At 40.8% G+C, this 24,596-nt stretch overlaps 1 protein-coding gene across 3 annotated transcripts in view; it reads right to left on the bottom strand.

The window, feature by feature from the left end:
- Positions 1–24,596, bottom strand: part of DYRK1A (dual specificity tyrosine phosphorylation regulated kinase 1A) — a 111,457-nt gene that overhangs the window by 38,121 nt on the left and 48,740 nt on the right. For all 3 annotated transcript variants that reach the window (XM_083438688.1, XM_083438689.1, XM_083438687.1), the window contains one exon: positions 24,004–24,078. In XM_083438688.1, coding sequence (XP_083294814.1) covers positions 24,004–24,013 — 10 coding nt within the window. In that variant the 5' untranslated portion in view covers positions 24,014–24,078. The remainder of the gene's footprint in view (positions 1–24,003; positions 24,079–24,596) is intronic.

Here is a 24,596-nt window from a genome sequence, read left to right as displayed (position 1 = left end):
AATAATAATAATAATAATAATAATAATAATAATACTGTAATCAGCAGGATCATACCAAATGCCTATCTAGCATGGCATCCTGTTTCCCACAGTGGCCAACCAGATGCCTCAGAGAATCCCACAAGCACAACAATAACAATACAATAACTACTTTTAAGGTAGCACTGGGTCCTGTTACAGGTATTCAGAACCATGGTGTCTCTGGTCCTAGATGGTCATTATGACCAACAGGAATCAATAGCTATCTTATCCATGAATCTGTTATCTACTTTTATAAAGTCATGTAAGCTAGTTGCCATCACCACATTTTGAGGCAAATTTTAACTGTCGCAAGAAGTATGGGATACATCACATTTCATAATGAATTCTCAAACTTAAAATTAGTTATTATATTAAGATGTGTTCTACATCTTTCCTACCTGCTTTCAAAATTGTTGCACTAGCTGACCTGGGGTTCATCCTCGAAATACAAAGACTTTTCACACCTTATTTCATCCTGATGCCTCACTCTTCATAGCCAATATTGCATTCTGCTACGTCTTACATTTTCCTCTCCATTTTGAACAGGAGATGCAGGGATGGTTACACTGATATTCAACCATGAAACACAGAATTGTATTTTAGATGTTTGTACCAAATTTCTTTATGATATTTCGACATTCAGGGAGGAATTCAATGTCACACTCTTCATTTCTGCTTGCCAGACAAACTTACCCCCACTCTCCTCCCCCACATGCTGTGCTAGGTATTCTCCTGACCATCTACAATGGATTTGGGGTTGGCATGAGGAGAAGAGGGGAAGCCCTGAAGCACTATCAGAAGCTGTGTCAGAGTTAATAGCGGTACAAACAGATAGACAAATAAACCTATAAATGGAACATCAAATGCGCATGTAAAACCAAAAACCTCACACTGTGCAGCAAATTAATGTTTTCTTTAGATACAAGTCCTTTTACTTGACCTAGGAAAGATTGAAAGGATGATGTTTGGTAACCCAGTCAATCTAGGAGAGGTAGCACTGCATGTCTTTCCTCTCTCTAAAAGAGCAGGGCTGGGGCCTTGGCATGCTCCTGGACTTCCGTTTGCTCTGAGGGGATCATTTTGTGGCAGTGGCCAGGAGTGCTTTTTCCAGTTTCATCTGGAATGTCAACCAAGTCCCTCTCCCCAGGAATAAGTATTTTTCAACAGGAAAGAGTACAGTAGTACCTCGTTTTGCGACCGGGATCTGTTCCAGAGCCCCGGTTGCTGGCCAAAAAGGACGCCGGACAAAGAGCCGCATGTGCACGCACGTGGAGCAGTTTGTGCTTCTGCGCATGCGCAAAGCGCGATTTAGTGCTTCTGCGCATGAGCAAGTGGCGAACCCAGAAGTAACTTCTAGGTTTGCAGCGGACGTTCGACGGAATGGCCACTCGACAAGGCGGACGCTAGACGAGGTACCACTGTACTAATTCCCTTTTAAGGGCTGTCCTAGGAGACTGTTCAGAAGTTTCATGTGATACAAAGCACAGAAGTATGCCTCTTTTCAGGGGTTCAAAGCAAGCAGTCCCTGTGTTTGTTGCTACTGTGTTTCCAAGCTTGATTCACTGTGTTGTCAATGACCTAGAAAAGTCTGCACAGACTAGGCTCAGCATTCTTGAGACATTTTTCTCCCTCATGAATCCACACCTCCATGCTTTGGGAACGACTTCTAACTGCCCTGACTCACAAGAGGCGGGCAGATGATAGCCCTATCAACTGTCCTCTACCCTCCTCTTGCAAGTTGAATTGGGCCTCAGAAGAGAGCATTCTCTGGGATAGAATTTCCTACAAAAAATAGACCTATCTTTCTCATGTTCATTTTCTTATTAAGGATTTACATACTGCCCTTCAATCAAAATTATCCCCTACAAAACTCCAAAACATAAGAAAACAATTTAAAAACATGCAAAAAAATACTAAAGGGGGCAAAATATATAAGATACAAAACAGCCAAGATAAAGAGCGACTAAAAGATCTGAGAAATTTAAAAGGTCTTTGACTGGCACCAAAATGATATTAAGGTAGAAACTAGGCAAACATACCCAAGGAGAATATTGCACAATCAGAAAGTCATCACTGAGACCTTCTCCCAAGAAACCCCTTAACGTATCTCAGATGGCAGTTGCCCCCAAATAATGGCCTCTGCTGAAAAAATGGAAACTGGTACAGTGGTGCCTCACAAGACGAAATTAATTCGTTCTGCGAGTTTTTTCGTTCTTCGAGTTTTTTCGTCTTGCGAAGCACCAATGTGTATTGACGGTTTCCCATAGGAATGCATTGGCGATTTAAAACTCTTTCGTCTTGCGAGTTTTTCGTCTTCCGAGGCATTCGTCTTGCGGGGCACCACTGTACTTAATTTCTGTTTACTGGTTGAGTTGGAAGATGGTTAATGAATAAGATGACACTTTCCTCTGAACACAATAAGCATTGTCTTAAAAAAAAATGCCTCCTCTTCCAGAGAGAGAAGTTGAACTACCTTCTGGATCCAACCAGAAGAGCAGAAATGACTTCTGAACCCCCAACTAATCAAACTCTCTAGAACTCTGACAACTCCATAAGTTAGCTCATAAAAAGGGGAAACTACAAGACACCAAAAAAAAAAAAAGCAGACTTCAAGTAACTCACAACACTGATAAAAAGCTGACTTTTCTCCCTAAGGAACAAAAGACCTGACCTAAATCTCCTGAAGAAGGTAAGATCTGCAGGGCAGGATGATTCCTTCCATGGAAGAGGAGGCAATTTTTTTTTTTTTTTTTTTTAAAAAATCTTGCCCATAATGTTCAGAGGGAGGTGTCACCTTATTTAGAGATGTCCTCCAATTCAACCAGGTAAATTTTGGTTTATAGACAAGCACAAGTGAAGACAGACAGGCCCATGTTTAAAAGACTTCAAAGGGTTAAGCTGTGGCTCTGAATTGGGCCGAGAATGAGCAGAGTGTCAGCTAAGTTAGTGAAGCACCAATGCAGTATCATTACACCCAGTCCCAATTAGCCCAGAATGCAACTGATAGTTTGCTGACTGCAGTTTCCAAACTGTCTTCGAAAGGCAGCTCCAAACAGGAGCAGCCAGCAGGGCTGGTTGGCACTGCCAAGCTGAGCCACAAACAGTGGCATTGCTGCTGCTTATGGAGATGGTGTAGGGGCGAAAGGTCAGGGTAACTGAATGAACCTGCTCCTTCAGTGTGAGTACAGTCCTATCCAAAACAGAGTAAATACAATACTTTTTATTAATGTGATAAAAACTTAGTTTTGCCATTTGGTGAACAGTTGGCTACCTTATGCATTTACTGTTTTGTTTTTAAGTTAATTTGATGATGTTTTGTTCTGCTTTAAGTACATTTAAGCCAATTTAATGTTTTGTATGCAGCAGTGGCCAGTTCCGGCAGTTGGTCCGGGCTTCATCACCTAATATTTCCTAAAATTTGGGAAAGGGCATTGGGGCTGAATGCTCCTTCCCTTGTACACTCCATTGGTAGTTTACTATATTTCTGACTTGTATTAATCCATAATTTTCCTGGCTTTCCATTCTGGCTTCCTAACTGGGATTTTACCAGAGTTCTTCAGTTCTGCTACAGCGCTACGGCCAAGAACTCTCGCTTAATACAAGCCAGAAACAAAACACCAAAGCAGCTCATGAGGCAAGGTAGGGGGGAGAGTGAGGGTTTGGTTCCAGTGCACATTCCCAGCCTCACAAACCATGGTTCATGAAGTCTAAGATTATTGTGCAATCAGGTTACTAAGGCAAATCTAAAAGGCAGGGTATAAATTGGAAATTGCTGAATTTAAATTCAAACATAAATATACCGTATTTTTCGCCCTATAGGACGCACTTTTTCCCCTCCAAAAATGAAGGGGAAATCTGGGTGCGTCCTATGGGGCGAATGCAGGCTTCGCGGACCTCTCCGCAAACAGCAGGAGCGCTCCCGCTGCTGGCGGAGAGGTGCCTGCATGCAGAAGCCTGCACGCGCTGAGCTCAGCGCGTCCAGGCTTCGCGGACCTCTCCGCTAGCAGCGGGATCGCTCCCGCTGCTGGCGGAGAGGTGCCTGCATGCGGAAGCCTGCGCGCGCTGAGCTCAGCGCGTCCAGGCTTCGCGGACCTCTCCGCCAGCAGCGGGAGCGCTCCCGCTGCTGGCGGAGAGGTGCCTGCATGCGGAAGCCTGCGCGCGCTGAGCTCAGCGCGTCCAGGCTTCGCGGACCTCTCCGCCAGCAGCGGGAGCGCTCCCGCTGCTGGCGGAGAGGTGCCTGCATGCGGAAGCCTGCGCGCGCTGAGCTCAGCGCGTCCAGGCTTCGCGGACCTCTCCGCCAGCAGCGGGAGCGCTCCCGCTGCTGGCGGAGAGGTGCCTGCATGCGGAAGCCTGCGCGCGCTGAGCTCAGCGCGTCCAGGCTTCGCGGACCTCTCCGCCAGCAGCGGGATCGCTCCCGCTGCTGGCGGAGAGGTGCCTGCATGCGGAAGCCTGCGCGCGCTGAGCTCAGCGCGTCCAGGCTTCGCGGACCTCTCCGCCAGCAGCGGGAGCGCTCCCGCTGCTGGCGGAGAGTTGCCTGCATGCGGAAGCCTGCGCGCGCTGAGCTCAGCGCGTCCAGGCTTCGCGGACCTCTCCGCTAGCAGCGGGATCGCTCCCGCTGCTGGCGGAGAGGTGCCTGCATGCGGAAGCCTGCGCGCGCTGAGCTCAGCGCGTCCAGGCTTCGCGGACCTCTCCGCTAGCAGCGGGATCGCTCCCGCTGCTGGCGGAGAGGTGCCTGCATGCGGAAGCCTGCGCGCGCTGAGCTCAGCGCGTCCAGGCTTCGCGGACCTCTCCGCTAGCAGCGGGAGCGCTCCCGCTGCTGGCGGAGAGGTGCCTGCATGCGGAAGCCTGCGCGCGCTGAGCTCAGCGCGTCCAGGCTTCGCGGACCTCTCCGCTAGCAGCGGGAGCCAGCACTGGGCTCCCACGGCTTGCAGAGAGCTGCCTGTTTGGGGGCTGGGGTCGGGGGAAGCTCGGGCTTCCCCAACCCCGCGCCTGGGGGGGAAATAATTTTTTTCCTTTATTTCCCCCCCAAAAAACTAGGTGCGCCTTATGGGACGGTGCGTCCTATAGGGCGAAAAATACGGTATACCCTTTTGTGGGCAATAAATAGTGCTTTTTAGTTTGCATATTGCAACTTTAATTAAAAGCATTTGAACTTTCTAATCAAAAGGTTTCTTAGTCCTCAATACAAATTAATTTTTTTACCTATGCGTATAAATTCTCAACAAAAGTCAACAAATTAAATCAAGCATTTCTCACTTGTACATGCAAAGACATAAGATATATCTGAACAGTTGGTAGAGGAAAAATGGCAAGCATCTACCCTATCAATGTACAGCAAGCATGCCAAACCATTACAGCAAGAGCTAAACAAGGGATGAATACATCATGTGCAATACCCACATTACATAAATCATTTAATACTCTCTTCCATAAAACAGTCCAGAGACTGGGGGAAATCCGTAAGTGAGTATAGAAAAATTGTGATAAGCAAGCGATATATTGCATTCTTCTTTGAAATTTGCTTTCTAAAATTTGAGTATATTGAAACTATGTCATCCTTCAAATTGTTTCCATTTAAATGAATTCTGTTAATATCATTCTGTTGTCCCTTTCAGTTTTTCTTGGCTACATTTGCATAATGCTCAACCATACTTTTATCATACCCCTCACCTCCTCTGGTATGGCAGTGAGAACACAGAAACTTTGGCTTCTGTTTTCCACTAACAGCCCTCTCTTGCCATGTCTGTTATGTCCCTTATTTTTTGTTTCTTTTAAAATTGTCATAGCTACTCACCATCTTGATCAATTTCAGAGCAGTACACTACAATATAATAAAAACATCATTCGCAGGGCCAATCCTACCATTAGGCAGAGTGAAGTGAGTGCCTCAGGCAGCATATGCTGGGAGGTGGTGGTGACCCTCAACTCTTCCTCCCTAACTTCATGACCATACCTTGGAGAAGAGAGCTATGTGACATGCACCTAGCCCTCCACCTTTATAGCTACCCTGCTGATCACCCTCAGAGGCAGTGTGATGCCCCTTTGCTAGTATTAAAGTAGAATTTGCTACTATATGTGGAATAAGTGCATGTGTGTGCCATTTTGGCCTTTGCCTCAGGCAGAGAAATGTCTTGGGCAGGCCTTGAGCCTTCAAATAACACTAAAAACTGAGAGGCAATACATTCTAAAACATATCACATACAGAAAGTATTCACCAAATTTCCAATAAATCATTCTTTTTCTACTTATAAAATAATTGAATAATAAAATAATTGCATAGTTATTTACTACTCCATCAATCCTCCTGTGAACAAATGTGTCCCCAACAACATTTCCCCCCACAGATAAATGAAGGCACTGAAGCAACATTAACAAGGTCTGAGTACAGTTCAGTCTCATATTTCATTTGGAACCCAAGAACAACTAATTCTCAGGATCTATCGCATTATAACATACAGTATTAGTTTATAAAGTAAACATTAGAGTAAAAGTAAGTTTTACCTAGTAATCTAAATGTAGTGAAACACCAATGAAGAAACACCATCCACATGCATTTTCTGGAGCTAGGAAAGATGCCACTGGGGGGGGATCATTCTAAAATATGATCCTAGTGAATAGAAACCAAACTGGATAAACTAAACCTAAATTGGTATCATTCACTGGTGGGCATTAGAAAGATCACTTGATAGTGGTAAACATAAAAATCTTTGAAGCTTCTCTTGATGAGCATATGAATGTTGGGAAATTCCATTCCACCTTTAGTTGCAGACATGGAACTGTTGAATGTCACATGTCTGTTTACATACCAGCACAGCTTGCTGGGAACTTCCGTTGTGTGTATAGCTTTTGCTTTTCACTCTCGAACTGAGGAGACGAAAGAGAGACATGTTTTCTTTGTCCTGATTTATGCTTAATAAATCTGTAGTTATTAGTACGCTTCCACAAGCCTCACGCCACTTCTGTTTGCGCAGTATGATCTGCTAATATAGCATGCTCAGGCTTTGAAGTTGCTGATTTACGTCGCACCAGAGATCGGGGGATCGTCACGGCTGGAAGGGCATGATCCAGCTGGGGGGTAGCCAGCTGGCATCTCGACCCCCGAAGGATGCCAACAGTGAATACAGGTTACAAAACAACATAAAACTCCTTGTACAAGATTGTACTAAGATCAAAGAAATGGTCCTGTAAGCTTTCTTCTCACTTGTGTGCCTGGCTTTGGGAATTTTAAATGAATATATCTAGGCTTCGTAGTAACTTGTTAGTCCACAAAGAGTAGAAATTCACTTACTGTAAAATCTATACTTCAGTAAGACTAGAGTACCACCTTTGTAAAGTGGAACAATCTACCTTCAACACCACTCCTGAATCCAATGCAAAAGAGAAATGGGGAAGTATCCAACTAAGTAACCGCATTAGCACAAGGAATAGCACTAGCACAATGGGCTTTCCCTTTCTCCTCCTCCAAGCAACCTGTACCATCCCCAATCTCCTCCTGAGGGTTGAAGGGAAACCCAGAACAGATGGGGGCATAGGAAAAGAGAGGGGGAGATTGCTCAATTGTGCAGGGTGATATCTTTATGCTGACACAACAATCTGCTTAATGCTACTCTGAATGCAACCCATAGTGTTGAGTGCATATTGCATATTGATGATGCCCAAGAGTGAAAGATTCAGGAGAAATTGTAGGGTTGCAGTTCCAAAGGAGCCAGGCCTAAAACATATTGAAACAGATCCAGATAATCAGCTTCATCCAAGACTATAAGATAGTTGGTAATTATCTTCAACATAATTATGTGTCCCTACTTTAATCCAAACTGTGCTGGAAGAAATTGGACCTGTCCCAATTTACTGGACATGAATATTTTTGTGGGGAGGGAGGATACTCTATTCCTCAACAAAGCCTTTATGCTCCAAGTTAGAAGAGATCTGACATACAGAAGGTTTTAAGGTGTTTTTTTAAAATCTCAAAAGCTCTTTTTTAGAGCTACCATGTTTTTCACCACCACAAATAAAAAATCTCATTCATGTACTCCATCGTTAATAAATCTGAAACAAACAGTGATTCATGTTCTCAGTTCCTTCATGAGCATGTTAGACATTACCAGTCCTTAAAAATATTGACTATAAGTATCATAATGTGGCTAAAGATTGTTAAGTTATGGATATCCATTAATTGTCTGAAATATGAGCGCTTAATCGCACCTCTCCTGGATTTCACTTATGATTAATAGTCGTCATGTATACATGATTTTTTAAAATCACTCCAGGTAATAGAATATGAAATATGCCTGTGACTGGATGAAACCCCATGTAGCAATCATGCTGACAAATCCATTATTTTCAAATTCAGGACAGCTTCCATGGAATTTCCTGACGCAATATAAATTCCACTGGAACTGAATGGCATACCAATGTCCCTAGGCTCTTTGATTAGCTGGGCTTCACTAGGCCTTGAAGAGGCTTCTAGGCAGCAGTGTGCACTGACTATATACAAACTGAAACTTCAGAGGCCTTGAACGCTCCAGTGCATGAGCAGTGATGGGCAATGGGAATAGGTCTCATGAATCTATGCTACCTTGAATTCACTTAACAACTACAGAAGGCATTTATGGCTTCTGATCAACCATGGTAATCTTCTGGGTCACCTGTTGAGATCAGGCTTAGAAGACATTGTTATACAACAGTTCCACTCCTTCCAGGATGATAAAACTTGGAAGGTGACACTATGGTCATTTTGCTCTGCCTCAGAGCCTATGGCTTTCAGAGTCCCTCAGGTCTCTAATTTGTCCTTCATGCTTCTCAACGTCTACATGAAACCACTGGGATAAGTAAGCTGAAGCTCATCAGTATGTTAAGACTCAGCTTTACCTTCCTCTTCCTTTTCAGGTTCCAGGGAGGCTGTTGAAATCCTGAACTAGTGCCTGAAGTCAGTTTTAGAGTGGATGTGAACAAACTAGTTGAAGCAGAATCTGAGCAATACAGAGGTGCTGTGCATAGCCTCAGCTCCAGAAGGCAGTTTACAAGCTGAGCTGGTACACCCCCCAAAAGTCTTAAGTATGCAGTTAAGAATGCCCCTGGATCCAGTGAAGACATCAGTAGCATTGCATTGCGTATTGTATTGTATTGTATTGTATTGTATTGTATTGTATTGTATTGTATTGTATTGTATTGTATTATTTTACCAGTTTGAGCTATTATGCCAATTGTGACCCTATCTGGAGAGGGTTGATCTTGACTCAGTGATCTATGCTCTGGTCATGTCAAGAACAGACTATTGCAATGAGCTCTACATGGGATTGCCTTTAAAGAAATTTCAGCTAGTCCAGTATGTGGCTGGACAATCGGAATCTGTAACATTTTTTATATATCGGCTGCACAGCATTTCCAGGCCAAAACATTATATTGGACAGTCTGCACCTTCCTGCCCACAGTTTAAGATCTGCTTCAGAGCCTCTCTTGGGGTGTTTAACCCTATGTTGGCAAAGTAGGTGACCACAAGGAAGAGGTCCTTCTCTGTGACATATTTTGGTAAACCCCTTCCTTTGCCACCCCACATTTAATCACACCTTCTACCCAAGTAAAGCTCCAATACACTACAACATTAAGTTTTAGGAGAACACTTGAGCAATATTTTTTACATTCTTTATTCATCTGTGTTACCGGGTTGGTAAACAATGGGGACATAAGACCTTTTCAGGGGTGATCATGCTCCATAGGAACTTCCTTCCTAGGGAAATATGTATGTCATTGTTGGTCTTCAAGAGAACTTCAAATGATATTTTGTTCCAGTCTGTGTTTTGTTAATTATAATGTGATGTGCTTTTAAATTTGTATTGTTGTTACTTACAAATTATTAAGTTGATGGAATATTTCATTTTATGATGGGATTTAAACACTCACAAACTGCCTTGTGAGGGCAGTGTACCTGTAAGTCAAGTTTAAAATTTTATGAATAAGTAATTTATTTACTCATATTGCCATTGTCTTGACCAAAGTGGCTAAGCAGATGTTATACTACAAAATAAGCCTGATCCAGAAAAAAGACTGTAGATCAAATCAATGGAAAGCATTTAGACATTTCTTAGTAATTATTAATTTTTTATGAGAGCAATGCCTTCTCACAACTCCTAAGTAGTTAAAATCAACTTAAAGAGAGCCAGAGATTTAGTGCACAGTACACACAGACTTCAGTATTTTTACACGTCACATACTCTGTACAATATTGTGGCACCATGCAACAACTTCATAACATATTGATGTAGCACCCTCCTCAATTGTGCACCAATGGCATCAGTTGCAACAGACAAAAAGATGTGAAAGGAAGTTGACAAGCTACAAGGAAATAATCAGGAACAATTAACAGCACATAGTTGGAAAGAAATTTCAAATTCCTAGGTATCATTAAGCTATGAGAAGTTTGATATGAAGGGCATCTGGCATGACTCAGCCACAATAGGGGCCAAAGCTAGTCCAATGAACAAAGTCCAAATAAGACCCACATAAACTGGCATTCCCAAATGCATCCCATGCCTTCTGCTCAGTATCCATTGATATCACAGCATTGGCAGGCAAATAGCCTTGGCTTTTATCATCAATTTTCCCCACTGCTTTGCTTTCTATATTCAATCTGTCACCATATCCTGCTGCTTCTCCCTATAGAGCATTGTCTTATAATACCATTTATGCTCCGATTCATGCTCTATTCTTGTTACCACTTACATTTTCCTTTCTGAGCTTCCATTGTCACACCTGTCTTCTCAAAGCTTATGCAGCCTCAGATTGTTTTAGTGGCTCTGTGTCTTCCACATCCAATGCAAACTCCTTGTCCTGATCATTTAAGAACTCTATATACTTGTCCAGTTCTATCTTTCTGCTTTTGGTTTTTGAAACAAATCTGCTCAAAACCTTCACTCTTCCAGACTGTCAACCATCCAAAGGTCTCTAGCTCTTCTATAAAGCTTTGCTTGTTCTCTCTTGCTGCCTGCTTAAACTTTAAATGATTTGAATTCTCTCTCAGAACTACATACTACCACCTCCCTCTTCCTTCAAGTCCCTCCTAAAATGCACCTTTTCCATAAAGCCTCTTTTGCAGTTCTCATCTACAAACAAAATAAAGTCTACGTATGTATAGATACATTTGATCTCATTCATCGCTCTTTAAGTATTGCCTCTCTCGGCTACAGTATTCAGAACAGATAAAAGAAAGTACTTCTTCACGCAAAACATAGTTAAACTATGGAACTTGCTTCCACAGGAAGCAATGATGGCCAAAACTTGGATGACTTTAAAAGAGGACTGGACAAATTCATGGAGGGCAAGGCTATCAACGGCTACTAGCCACAAAAAAATATTTTCTGCCTCCACTGTCAGAGCCATATGCCTCTGAATACCAGTTGCCGGGAACTGTAGGTGGGCAGAGTGCTGTTGTGCTCCTGTACACTTTGCAGTCTTCCCATGGGCATTTGGCTGGCCACTGTGGGAACAGGATGCTGTTCTCATAGTAAACAAGATGCAGCACTCTGAGATCACAGAACAAATATCAGGACACCTTAAGAGAATGAAGTAATCTATATACTTGATGAAAAAATGGGGGGGGGGGATTTTAAACCCCAGTTACTAGTCGATGTGCCTGTCAAACATTAGCAAATGTCCTTATCTGGAGCCAAAACATTGATAATACATGCACTGAACTACAAATCGTTGATGTAAAATATCTATAGTAATGATATCCTCTTTAATGAAGACACAGAAGTTATTTTCTAAACAGTGTATAGTTTTAGAAGAGACACCAAGAACTTAGTGATCAATAGATTTGCCTGTTAATTTTTAAAATACAGTGGTACCTCGGATTACAGACGCTTCAGGTTACAGACTCCGCTAATCCAGAAATAGTACCTTGGGTTAAGAACTTTGCTTCAGGATGAGAACAGAAATCATGTGGCTGTGGTGCAGCGGCAGCGGGAGGCCCCATTAGCTAAAGTGGTACCTCAGGTTAAGAATGGACCTCCAGAACGAATTAAGTTCTTAACCCAAGGTACCACTGTCTGTTTAATCTCTAATTGCCAACTGCTTTCAGTATTAAATACCGTATTGGCCTGAATATAAGCTGCACTTTTTTTCCAAATTCCGACCATGAAAAGTTAAAGTGTGGATTAAATGCGCGACCTTACACAAATTGGCTTTTATGATATCTCTGCTGAAACAGACATACGGTAAAATGGAACAAAAAATGTTTTATTGCCGATTTGCGAGCTTGAGACTGTTGTGCAATTAATTCTAATGTCATTCATCACTTTCACTTGCAGGTCCTCTCTAGTACCAGTAGGATTTTCTTCTACATTTGCCATTTACGGGTGTGAGCGCATGCAGAATTTTAAGGGAGCAACTTATATTCAGGCATTGTCTTTTTTTCTCCCTGCCCCCCCCATGAATTTTTAAAGTGTGACTTATTTGCGGGTGCAGCTTATATTCAGGCCAATACGGTAATGACTATCCTGTGCTGAGTTGGCAGAGGGTGCTTGGCTGTCATTCCCTATCTTTCACCCTTCTTTTCTCACAGTGCTAGACCAATTAGTGTAGGATTTTGTAGTGAGATCTTGAATTAGAAACTTTCAGCAGACATCCTACTACCCTGTTTAAAGATATGCACTTATTAAGTCCATAGGAGTCCACCCACCAATCGAATAAGTATACAAAGATACTGATTCTTGCATGTACTGATCTCTTAGTTTGCCTGCACAGGAGACCCCCAACTTTGCCTCAAGTGTTTCAATCTAGATCATCTGGGCCCTGATGATCACACGTTTCCTTTCTCTTTCTATCTCATACCAGCTGCTCTTTTCATTACTTTCACTTTCTCAATTCAAATTCATGAGAGCCTTTTATAACTGGCTCCCTATATTTTGTCTTCCCCTGGTGACAACTTCTTGCCCTGATGTTGCTTTTTCCCAGACAAGAACCCAGTGCATCATGCATTCCCAGTTCCTCCCAATACCTATACAATTGCCAGACTGTTATGCTAAAAACTTGTGTTCATCAATTCTTTATTTTAACACTATGATCTAAGCATCTTTTCTGCTAACTTTGTGGCTTTTAAACTGCTTTTAGTTATGATTTTGTGTAAGCCCTCATATTACCTTCCGTCTATGTATACTTACTCAGAACATTATTTATCAGCCACATATTATATGAATATGCACATGTTATCCTAGTCCTCAGGATATAGTGGTGAAGGAATCTGTCTGGCTTCAGCTTCAGAAAGGGGCTTGTGTGTGCTTGGGGCACAGCTGGGATTTACACATGTAAAGGAAATTAAGGGATAGCTGGATGATTCCATAATGTTTTACATTTGGACAAGCATAACAGGTTTTGTAGAAGTAAGCAAATGGAATGCAAGATCTGTCTTAAAGCCGACAAAAATTAAAATCAAAAGTATATGTAACTGTGGTTTGTCTGTATTTTTCTAAAAAGGTAATTTGTGCTACACAAAGAACATAAGTTTTAACACCTCAGATATAAATGGAAGATGCTCCTCAATTATCTGATCATGAGCAAAGAGTCTTCTTCAAATATCTACTTCAGTAAGTTGGGGCACCTCAATTAAACCTGGAGATCTCCAACTAAATGTAGCTTCCCATTTTGCCTGAGTTAGGAAGCAGTGGTTACCAGTTTTACAAAAAGCCAAATCTTAAACCACAGCTTGAAGTTAAAGATCCTAGTTTCTTCCAAATCTTGTAACCATAGATTCCTGATTTGGAGGGAAACAGGAAATTATGGTTAGTTGCCATCTTCTAGGTTTAACATTTTAACTAAGTAACAGAAAGGGGGGGGGGGATGACCAACGTTGGATGTTAACACTAAACCATAATTTCTTTTAACATTCTCTGCTAAACAAGCCAGGACCAGGCTCATTCAAACAAGCCATGTTTTGCTTTGCTTAATGTTGGCTTTGGTTGGACAGTGTTCTCGAAGCTACAAACATGAGTCTGACCAAACTGCGGGAGCCAGTGGAAGACAGGAGTGCCTGGCGTGCTCTGGTCCATGGGGTCACGAAGAGTCGGACACGACTAAACGACTAAACAACAACAACGTTGGCTTGTTTTACTACCATTTCCTATGAACACCTAGTTGCTATACTGAGGACCTTTGCGAGGTCAAGCTATCACCGTATCATCAGTTCTATCATATTAACTAGCCACAGAAATAGGGTGGGAAACACAACACTCTCCTTCCAAGAGATTATCAACCACTATTGGATGCCCCTAAGCAACATGTCATCCTAAGGGTTTCTCCCACTACTAAATGCTCCTCACAAAGGCTTGATAGCTCCCTTGGTGAACCCTTTTCTCCAAAACCCTTTGCCCAGAAAACAAATGTATTTCTCACTGAGGTCATTCTTGCATTGAAGACCCTGTTACTTTTCAGATCTGTACTAAATTTCACTCATAAGTTGCAAAAACAAGGGTGTTAGGAATAACTTGGGTCCTTAGGATATGAAAGTGAGTGGGTGGATTGTTAACAAAAACAGAGTATAACAGGAATAGAGCATGGCTGGTGGATACTTTTACAAAAAACCGTGCAACTGCATTTCCTAACAACATAAGAACCACCTGCTGGATTCCCTTCCGGGTTCTTTTCTCTGCCCCATTAGATGACCCTCTGCCTCTACAGTAGTACCTTGGGTTACAGATGCTTCAGGTTACAGATGCTTCATGTTACAGACTCCGCTAACCCAGAAATAGTACCTCGGGTTAAGAACTTTGCTTCAGGATGAGAACAGAAATCACACTGCGGCGGCATGGCGGCAGTTGTACCTCAGGTTAAGAACAGTTTCAGATTAAGAACGAACCTCCAGAACGAATTAAGTTCTTAACCCGAGGTACCACTGTAGTCTTCCCTCTCTAGCTCTACAATAGTAAGTATGAGCCAGGTAGAAGACATATGGACCAAATGTATGATGCATTATTAGCTCTTTCTAGTCTGTATGTTTCTCTATTTATTATATTTCTTGACTGTCCTTTACCATAAGGTCCCAGCATAGGTTATAAAAATGAAAGACACAATTATAAAATGCTTACAACCATAGAACAAGAAAATTGTAAAAACAAACAAATACATATATAAAACAATTAAATAGAATTCGATACATAAAAGCAATTTAAAAGATCCAATACAGATGCAGACTAGGATAAAGATATCCACATAAAAGACTTATTGAGCGTGGAAGTTATTTCGTAGGCACCAAGAAGGCAACAGAAATGGTACCTGTCTAATACGTGTTGTTGTTGTTGTTTAGTCATGTCCAACTCTTCGTGACCCCATGGACCAGTAGCTGGAGGCAATTCCAAAGGGCAAGTGCCACTTAAGTCCCAATTCCTATAAAATTGTATCCTCTCATGCAGAGTGCAGTGAACAATTGGGTATGTAAGGGGTGAGATGATTTTCTGGTTATCCTTGTCCCAAGCTGTACTGGGCTTTTACACAAGTACTAGCACCTTGAAATTAGCTTGGTAGCTAACTGGCAGCCAGTGCAATCCTTTCAACAGCAGCATAATATGTCAAAGATAACCTGACCCAGTGAGTAGTCAAGACATCACATTTCACACTACATGCAGCTTCTGGGCCAACCTCAACAGCAGCCCCACATAAGAGTACATTGCAATAAACCAATCAGAGCATAGAATACAGTGGACAGGCTCTCCAGGTCTTGAAACAGCCATAGATAGCTCTCTTACCAGCCAAAGGTGGTAAAATTCACTCATAGCCACTGAGGTTACCTGGGCCTCTAATAACAGATGGATTCAAGAGTACCCCCAGATTATGAACCTGCTCTTTCAGGAAGAGTACAACCCCATTTAAAACAGGCAATTGATCAAATATCCAGACTTGTGAACCACCCATTCACAAGGGCTGCCATCTTGCCCAGACTCAGACTCTGGTTGTAGGCCCTTATCCAGTCCACCACCAAATCCAGGCACTGGTTAGCCAGCATTTGCATGGCCTCTACTAATTCAGATGTTACAAAGAAATATGCTAATAACACTTTGACCCAAAACTGCTAAAGACCACTCCCAAGGCTGTCATACAGATGTTGAATAGCATTGGAAACAAAATGCTATCCTGCGGCACTCCTCAGCACAACAGCCAGGGGACCAAAATACAATCACTCAATTGCATTACCAAAACAGTTCCTGGAAATAGTGAGATTATTATCTTAGGGTGGTTGGAAAACTAAGTCATCTCAGGAGGGTGTCATCGTCAAGGGTATCAAAAGCCATCAAGAGATAAAGTAAGAATAGTAGTCACACTCCTGCCATCCTTCTCCCAATAAAGGTCAGAATGACCAAGGAAAATTCAGTTCCATATGTAGACCTGAATTCAAACTGGAATGGGTCAAAATAATCTGTTTCACCCAAGAGTATTTGCAATTGTTGCAGTACAACCCTCTTTACCACCTTACCCCGCAAAAGTGGTACAGTAAGTCTGCAACTTATGCAAGGGTTACGTTCCAGGGATTGCACCTAAAGTCAAAATCGCATAAAGTCAAAACACACTGGGATTGCCAATGACTTTCTTCCTGGATGCCTGTCCCCTTTCAGTCCTTTATTTATTTATTTATTTATTTATTTAAATTAAAATGCCAAGCATGTAAAGCTGAACATCTCTTTCAAGGCAGTTGGGATCCCTCACTTCTGTAAAAACACATTGACCACACCCTGGATCCACATAGCCTTACCAACTGGCAAGAGACGATGGCCTGCTTGTTTGGGCAGTTGTAGGAAGTAGAAAAAGAAAAGAAAGAGTGGGAGAACAACCCAAATGACAGCCAGAGTAACAAAGGAGAGACAAGACCAACCATACACCCACATGGGAGGTGCAGAAGGAGGCCATACCAGACCCCATTCACATACACAGACAGATTAGAGGGGGGCAGATGGAAAAACAAGCCTTAATAGAGGAAAAGCTTGAGAGAAAGCAGCAAATCAAGCAGGAAAGACAGACCTGCCTATGTCAAAGCAAGAACATGACAAACTGAAGTGACATGGTGCATCCTGGGAGTCACCTGCTTCCTAAGACATTGTGCCTGCCTTCAATCACTTGGTAGGACCCTAAAGCCCAGCCCAACTGGCTCCCTCCCACTACATACTAGCTTTTCTGTGAGCACATGTGCATGCATATGTGCCTATAGAAACACTAGCAGACCTGGAATCAGTAGTTAGTTAGCCTGGTTGGGTTCAGATGTCTAAACAATCCAGTGTTGAGCTAAACCATTAGGTCTTCAACTTTTGGATCAGAACACTTTTTCAGGTCCCAGCCTGTTTCAAGACCAAGCAGCACTACCATCACTGCAAATATATAGTGAAAAATTAAGAAATTGGTACCCAACTGGTTGTTTGGATAAAAATTGGGCCCTGGATCTGAAACAGTTGGAGACTATTGAGCTACCAAAGCATGGTTTGGTATTACATCTGAATGTGGGCAAGTAAAGTAGCTTGGTTGGTTTTCATGGAACAGGCACTTCAATGAAAGGCATTTTAGCAAGTAAAACATGTCTTGGTACTGTAGAATGCCCAGCACATTTTAATATACTGTCAGAAATAATGGCTGCTATAGCTTCTCTTTCTCATGTTGGCAATAATACTTTGGTCAACAATTTCAAAATAACGAACTATTATTATGCTGTCTGAGTTTTAAAATAGAAATAACTTTAAAAAGTCACACAGCTGCTCAGAAATTTCCAATCTCAACATTCCAGACATCTATCATTCCACAGTTTGTCATCTCCAGCTATAATCAAAAGATTGTCACGCACATTGAATGAAAGGCAATCTTTAAATACTCATATACTTTGATTTCTTTGTTAGCCACATGCATCTCAGAAAGGAAAACTTCACTCCTGGAAGTACCCGAATGGAAACAAGTATCACCTCAGTCCCACCTACACCTTCCACAAGAGCTAGCATAGTTTTTATTACTTGTTTTCCAATAGCTTTTTCACTTTCAGAAAAGCATACTTATACATAGGACCTCGACATTTACTTTCAGTATTTAAATAAAAATATTTTGAAGCTCATAATCCACCTTGGGCACCTAGAGCAATTTTATTTATTACATTTTGAGACTGCTTTTATATATACATGGCCCTCAAATGTTTTACAAGGGGGGAGAAATGAAACAAAAAAGCTTGAAGTATAAAAAACAATCTATTACACAATTCAGTTAACACAGCTTTCAACCCACAGTTTTTTATCATGATTATTATAACTTGTTAAACACAGTAGAAAGTAAATACAATTAGACAATAAGGAGAAATATTTATCCATCCAAACCCTAAAAAACAATAGAGTTTTAACTAGTTTTCTGAACAAAATAAGTGAGTGGGATGGCAAGAAACCCTAGAAAGCAAGCGCTGTTTTAAAAATCCTTACTTCTACTAGGCTAGCCTCTATGGAATACAGTGGTACCTCGGGTTAAGTACTTAATTCGTTCCGAACCTGAAACTTAACTCCGAACTTAACCTGAAACTATTCTAAACCTGAAGCACCACTTTAGCTAATGGGGCCTCCTGCTGCTGCCGCGCCGCCGGAGCCCAATTTCTGATCCTGAAGCAATGTTCTTAACCTGAAGCACTTTCTGGGTTAGTGGAGTCTGTAACCTGAAGCGTATGTAACCTGAAGCACATGTAACCCGAGGTACCACTGTATAGAGCTGGCTAATTAGAGGCATCAGATTGTTAGTAGTTCAGATATGAAATGTCCAAGCTATATGGTATGTGCTTGCTACACGGAATACCATGATGTGCAGTGGTTCCTGCATTTTGGTTGGTCTTTGCAACCAAATTTATGGTCTTTGGGATATCCCTGTAAGAACATAAGAAGACCCTGCTGGATCAGGCCAATGGCCCATCTCCTCCAACATCCTGGTTTCACAGTGGCCAAACAGATGCCTGTGGGAAACCTGCAAATAGGATTCGAGCACAAGAGCACTCTCTCTTCCTGTGGTTTCAAACAACTGTATTCAGAAGCACTGCTGTCTCCAACTATGGAAGCAGAGTACAGCTAATAGCCATTAATAACCCTCTTCTACATGAATTTGTATAATCCTCTTTTAAAGCCATCTAGGTTGGTGGCCATCACTGACTCCCGTGGGAGCGGGTGCCATAGTTTAACTATGAACTACATGAAGAAGTGATTTCTTTTATCTGTCGTGAATCTTCCAACATTCAGCTTCATTGGATATCCACGAGTTCTTTTCTCTAAACTAAAAAGTCCCAAATACTGTTATATTTTCCCATCCCCTTGATCATTCTGGTTGTCCTTTTCTACAACCTTTTCCTCCTCTATCTACAAAACCATTTTTGAGATGAGACGACCAAAACTATACACAGTATTCTGAATATGGTTGCACCATAGATTTGTACAACAACAATATATCAGCAGTTTGATTTCACTGGTTGGTGCTGGGAAATAAGCACGGAGGAACAGTGTGCAATTCAATGGATGTGTGGTGACTTGTAATGTGTTGTCAGAGGGTAAAGGATTCTCCACCTAGATTCATGAGCTGAGTGGATTTATTAACTCTTAATGATGAAGAGGCATTTTTTGCTGGCATTATATAGATGCCAAAATATTTCAACCATCTCTAAAGGTCTGCAACTAGCCTTCTGTAGAAACAGGAAGCTTGGCTAGCTAGAGACTTGTCTTACACAACAAGGCTTTGTTTTATTATCTAATATGTATAGATATTACAATTACTATTTGCAATTATTTATTATCAGCATGTGGAAAGAGACAGTATTTTTCTTCTACATTTTCAGCTACGTATTTTGAATTTGAGCTTTTACCAAATAAAGGATAAAGCATGATGCTTTAACAGTAGCCTATTCTCTTATTGCTGCAAGCATGGCCCTATATTCTATGGGAGTGCACTGATTTACAATAACCAATGAAAAATTCAGTCCTGAAAACAAAGCCTAAATGATAGTTCTGCCAATAAGCTAAGTGGCTAAGGGCTGCAATCCTATATATGTGTACCCATTAGGCCTTACTCTAAGGTTAAGTAGGTACAGGTTTACAGCCTAAATCATAATCTAGAGATAAATTTACATTTTATAATTTAGATCAGGAATTGTCTATATGTTTCTCAAACAGTCAAAATAAAACAAAAAGTATGTACTGGGGAGAAAAATAATAATTTCTTGTGTTGCTTGTTTCATTTAAATATAACCTGTAAAGCTGTTTCTGCATGAAGGACTAGTGCAACCAAGAATTGTCAATCAGGAGATCATTGGCATGCACGTATAAATCCCTCTATCTTCCTCTTTCCCTCAATTAAATATGCATAGGTTTTAAACAGAAGCAAACAAATCTGAAGACCTGCCATGGGATGTGAGACACTGGTATTTACAGCTTTGACAGATTCATATTCTTCTGAATTTCATATTATATTTAAGTAAAGCCTTAATATAAAGTATCAAATGAATTATATTAAGATAAAGCTTACTGTCAGTACAATCTGTCATAACTGAAGTCATAAATGCTCAGATTTAGGATTTTATATATTAAGTTTATTAGGTAACCAATGTCTTATTGTGCATTAGTCAAGACTTACACTTAATAAACTGTTAGTTTTCTTAACTCTCAATAAGCACAAATCCCAAACACCTCACAGTAGGAGGTTTCCTCTCCATTAAAGATAGCAAACGTATGAAGCCAAAACAATCAAGTACAGTCATTACTTTTGATACTTGACTTAAAGTACTACTGCCACTATTGCAAGCTGCTGAGTTTCTCTCACCAACAACACTTGGAAATAAATAAATTCTGAATAAAACAATATTTCTGAAGTGTCTAACAGCCAAAGCATTCTTATTTTTTTGAATTAAATTCAGAAGTATATTTCACTCTAACCTGCTCTCTCCAAAGGAGTAATAATTACCCTTTCTCTAAGAGTCCACCCACTAGGTAAATGAACCTCTGGTCTTGGCGAGCCTCCTTACAGAAAAGAAGCAAACACAGAACATACAGCCATATCTTTAGATGAGTAGTTTTGGTTTATAGGAGCCTCTATTTTCATTAATTTCTTTCTTGGGACACACTAAGTTCTCCAAGGACACAGTGCTTGGTGCTGACTGTCCCAAAACTTAAACAGCAAAAGCAAGCTCTATACTTTTTTTTTAATCACAAAATGCTTCACCTACCTGAGGATTATAAACACAGCAACAGACCTATAGCCTATAGCCCAAAAATATGTAGTGGAAAAATGGAACAAGGAAATTAGGTCTCCTGTGGAAGTAGTAGGGCTGCAAGCACTAATTAATGTATGATCAGCTAATTAAAGCATTAAACAAAGACTATTTTTCTATGTAAAAGGAAAAATGGTAGGAAATATCTGGCTTTTGAGGACGAGAATTTATAAATGTAAAATATGGATACACACACAAAATATGAAGGCAGAGATATGTAAAATATGAATAAAATATGTAGTGTTTATAGTTATCATACTGGCTTTCTACTGGACCCAGTCAACAAATCCCAAACTTTCTGTCCTGTATCTCATTAGGATTATCCAACAAATTCACCTGAGCAATTCTCTATTATCTGCCCTCTACTTGGGTTCTTAAAATAAGTTCAGTTTGAAAGTTCTGGCCAATCTTACACCTAACTCCATCCATGACTGACTTGGAAATATGCACTACTGAGTTAAATGGTTCATGTTTCCAAGTAAATGCACATAGGATTACAGCACTAGACTTCAAATGAGTGATCTTGCTTAGTGCCCTTGCAAGTATACAGAAAAAGCGAAACAGAAATCCATTAATTTCATGATTGCCCTCACTTAGATACAATTCTGAAATCATGTGGAAAAGGAAGATGGACTGAGTGATAAAATATTTTCAATTATCAATCTAGTTAGAGCCTTTATTCCATTTATTTGAAAACCAATTTCAAAACGGGAAACATGATTTCTCTCTCTCTTAATGATAGCCTTTTAAAATTAAAATTACTTTAAAATTCATTCACCCTGTTTGCAAGGTACTCAAATTCTTCATTGCTGGTCTTCCTTTTTAGTGAGGTCTTTCCTTCCACCTTGAAAAATAGCCAGCAAGCAAGCCTCTGTTATGACTAGTAGTTCTAGCCGACAGCTCCAAAGGCAAGAAGGATCTCCCCAAGAATCAGATATAGTTTCAACAAGAGGTTAGACCAGGTGTGCCTAACAGGTGGCTGATAGGCCTCATCTGCCCCCCCCCAAGAGCTTTTTTGTGGCCGACAGCTCAATGAATTTGTCATTTTAAAAAATTAAAGTAAATACTTTTTTAAAAAAACTATTGATTGCTCCACCGTGATGATGCAAATAGGCTTTGTGCCGCCCCTCAAAAAATGTGTGTCTGTGTATACATATGCACATACCACTGTATTTTAGATAAATACAAAAGAAAAAGCATTATAAAGAGAATATATTTACAATCATTCTGTGAAAGAGCTAAAAAGATACAATGTGACACGTTATTCTGGAACTTTAGGATTCAGCACATGAAAAAGGATACCCATCTTTCAAAAAAATTATCTGATTGTAAACCAAAGTCCTTCTATAGCAAATTAGATGTGTCATGCGGGAAGGGGGTGGGGCAAGCTGCTGTGCTAAATTCTCCCAACACTGGAGGAAAAAAGGTATCCATCAGGGTTGGTGGCCACTGTTAGCCTGTAATCCTTTTTTAAAACCATTCAAGTTGCTGGCCATCACTGCCTTGCGTGTTCAAGTTCACTTTTGTCCATCTGATGCTTCAAGAAGTGTGAACACTTTTTTAACACACTTTTAAGCAAAAGAAAAAGGTGGAGAAGAGGTAAGTGGAAAAGATGTGAGAAAAACCATCTTGCTAATTTAAAAAATATATATCCAATATTCCAGGTGATGGTTAAAGGTAAATCTCAGGACAGCAAAGACAGTAGACTCCACTGTAAACTACATATACAAAAATACAAGATAATCAATGAACCACAAACTTTTCCAGTTCTGCACTATTCCCCAAAAACACACTTCATTTGTCTTCTCATTATGAATTGTTTTATAAAATAGAACTTTAGCCAAAGAAAAAAAAGCTTTATAATATTCAGAACTCTTAGGGGGGGACTGTGATGGTTGAAACCATTTTTTGTACAATATATAGTTTATATATAAACAGTAGAGGTAGGTAACCTTTTGCCTTCCACATGCAGTTGATCTACAGCTGCCATCATCCCTGACCAATGGCCATGCTGGTTGCAGTTGATGGGAATGCCCTTTACTTTCAGTATAAAAATGCAATACAAAACTATCTGAAAAGTAATAATCTTTGCCAACATTATTCTATAAGCCATGTTACTGGGGATAAAATTATTGTGGTTCACAAGCTGATTAAACTCTGAATAACTTGAAACCATTTTTTCATTCTTTTACAAGATGCCAAACTTGCTATTTTAATACTTTTTTATCTAAGTTATGCCTCTCAAGCAAGAGTTTCTGATTTCCCTGCCCACAACATGCAGCAGAATGAAATGGTAGCACAAAGATACAATATAACAGAACATACCACTTCAGTCCAGACAATCAATCAATCAATCCCCTAATTAAAAATGTTTTATGTAAATGGAACAGAACAGCAAATGCTTGAGCTAGAACTTTTCAACCTCATGTGCTAGTTTACTGAAACATGTTTCCTGTCATGGCTTCCATGGTGGGTGGAATATAAAGCTAACTGAATACATAAAAATATTCTACCACCTCATAATGCTTCGTGTACAACCAGCTGATGTTAACCGACAAGCTTTTTTGTTTGGTGACTTACTTGCCACAGGTTACCAAGATAGTGCTGATTATTAAGATAGTGCTGATTATTATTAAGATAGTGCTGATAATTATTAAGTCTGACTTAATAAAATCAAAGTATACAGTGATTAATATAAATCAGGAAACTTATAGGTACTTTGAAACTTAAAGAATTACCTGTATGCATCGTCTTCTTTCAAATATCATACCATCCTGTGGGGTGGGGACGTGGGGAGAGGCCAGCAGCAAACACTGTGAACACAAAAAACATTAGTTACCTATGTGGATTCAGACACAATCTAATAGGGTAAGAACACAGGAACCTGCCTTATCCCAGGTCAGAGTATCTAGACCAGTAATGAGTAGAGCTGTTCAAAACCTTCAATTGCCTTTCTTTTAACAATTTGAGAAGGGGAGGACACAGAACATGCTTTCAAAAAGGGTAGAGTGGGAGCAAAGTTCAAAGAAATTTATTCCTGTTTTCAAAGGAGGGGGCTGTGCTTACCTCATTTTACTGTTTTTTCTTCAAGCATTGTGTAAAGTAAAAGCAGAATGAAGCTCTTATGCCAGCTACATTGCATAGCCATGTGGGAAACTAAGGAAGTGCTGCCACACTGGAAGCCCTGCATGGCTGAGTGTGTGCATGATGATTTTTAAAAGCTTTAAGAGAACCTTAAGAGCTTAGCAGCACTTCCTGGGACACCCACATGACTACACAACATCATGCTGTCACCCCAAGAAGTGTTGCCAAGCTGAAAGGCCAGAATGGG

This window comes from Podarcis tiliguerta (assembly GCF_965153285.1).
Source record: "Podarcis tiliguerta genome assembly, chromosome: 4".
NCBI classification, from domain to species: Eukaryota; Metazoa; Chordata; class Lepidosauria; order Squamata; family Lacertidae; genus Podarcis; species Podarcis tiliguerta.
This window is presented reverse-complemented; position numbering and strand designations above follow the sequence as displayed.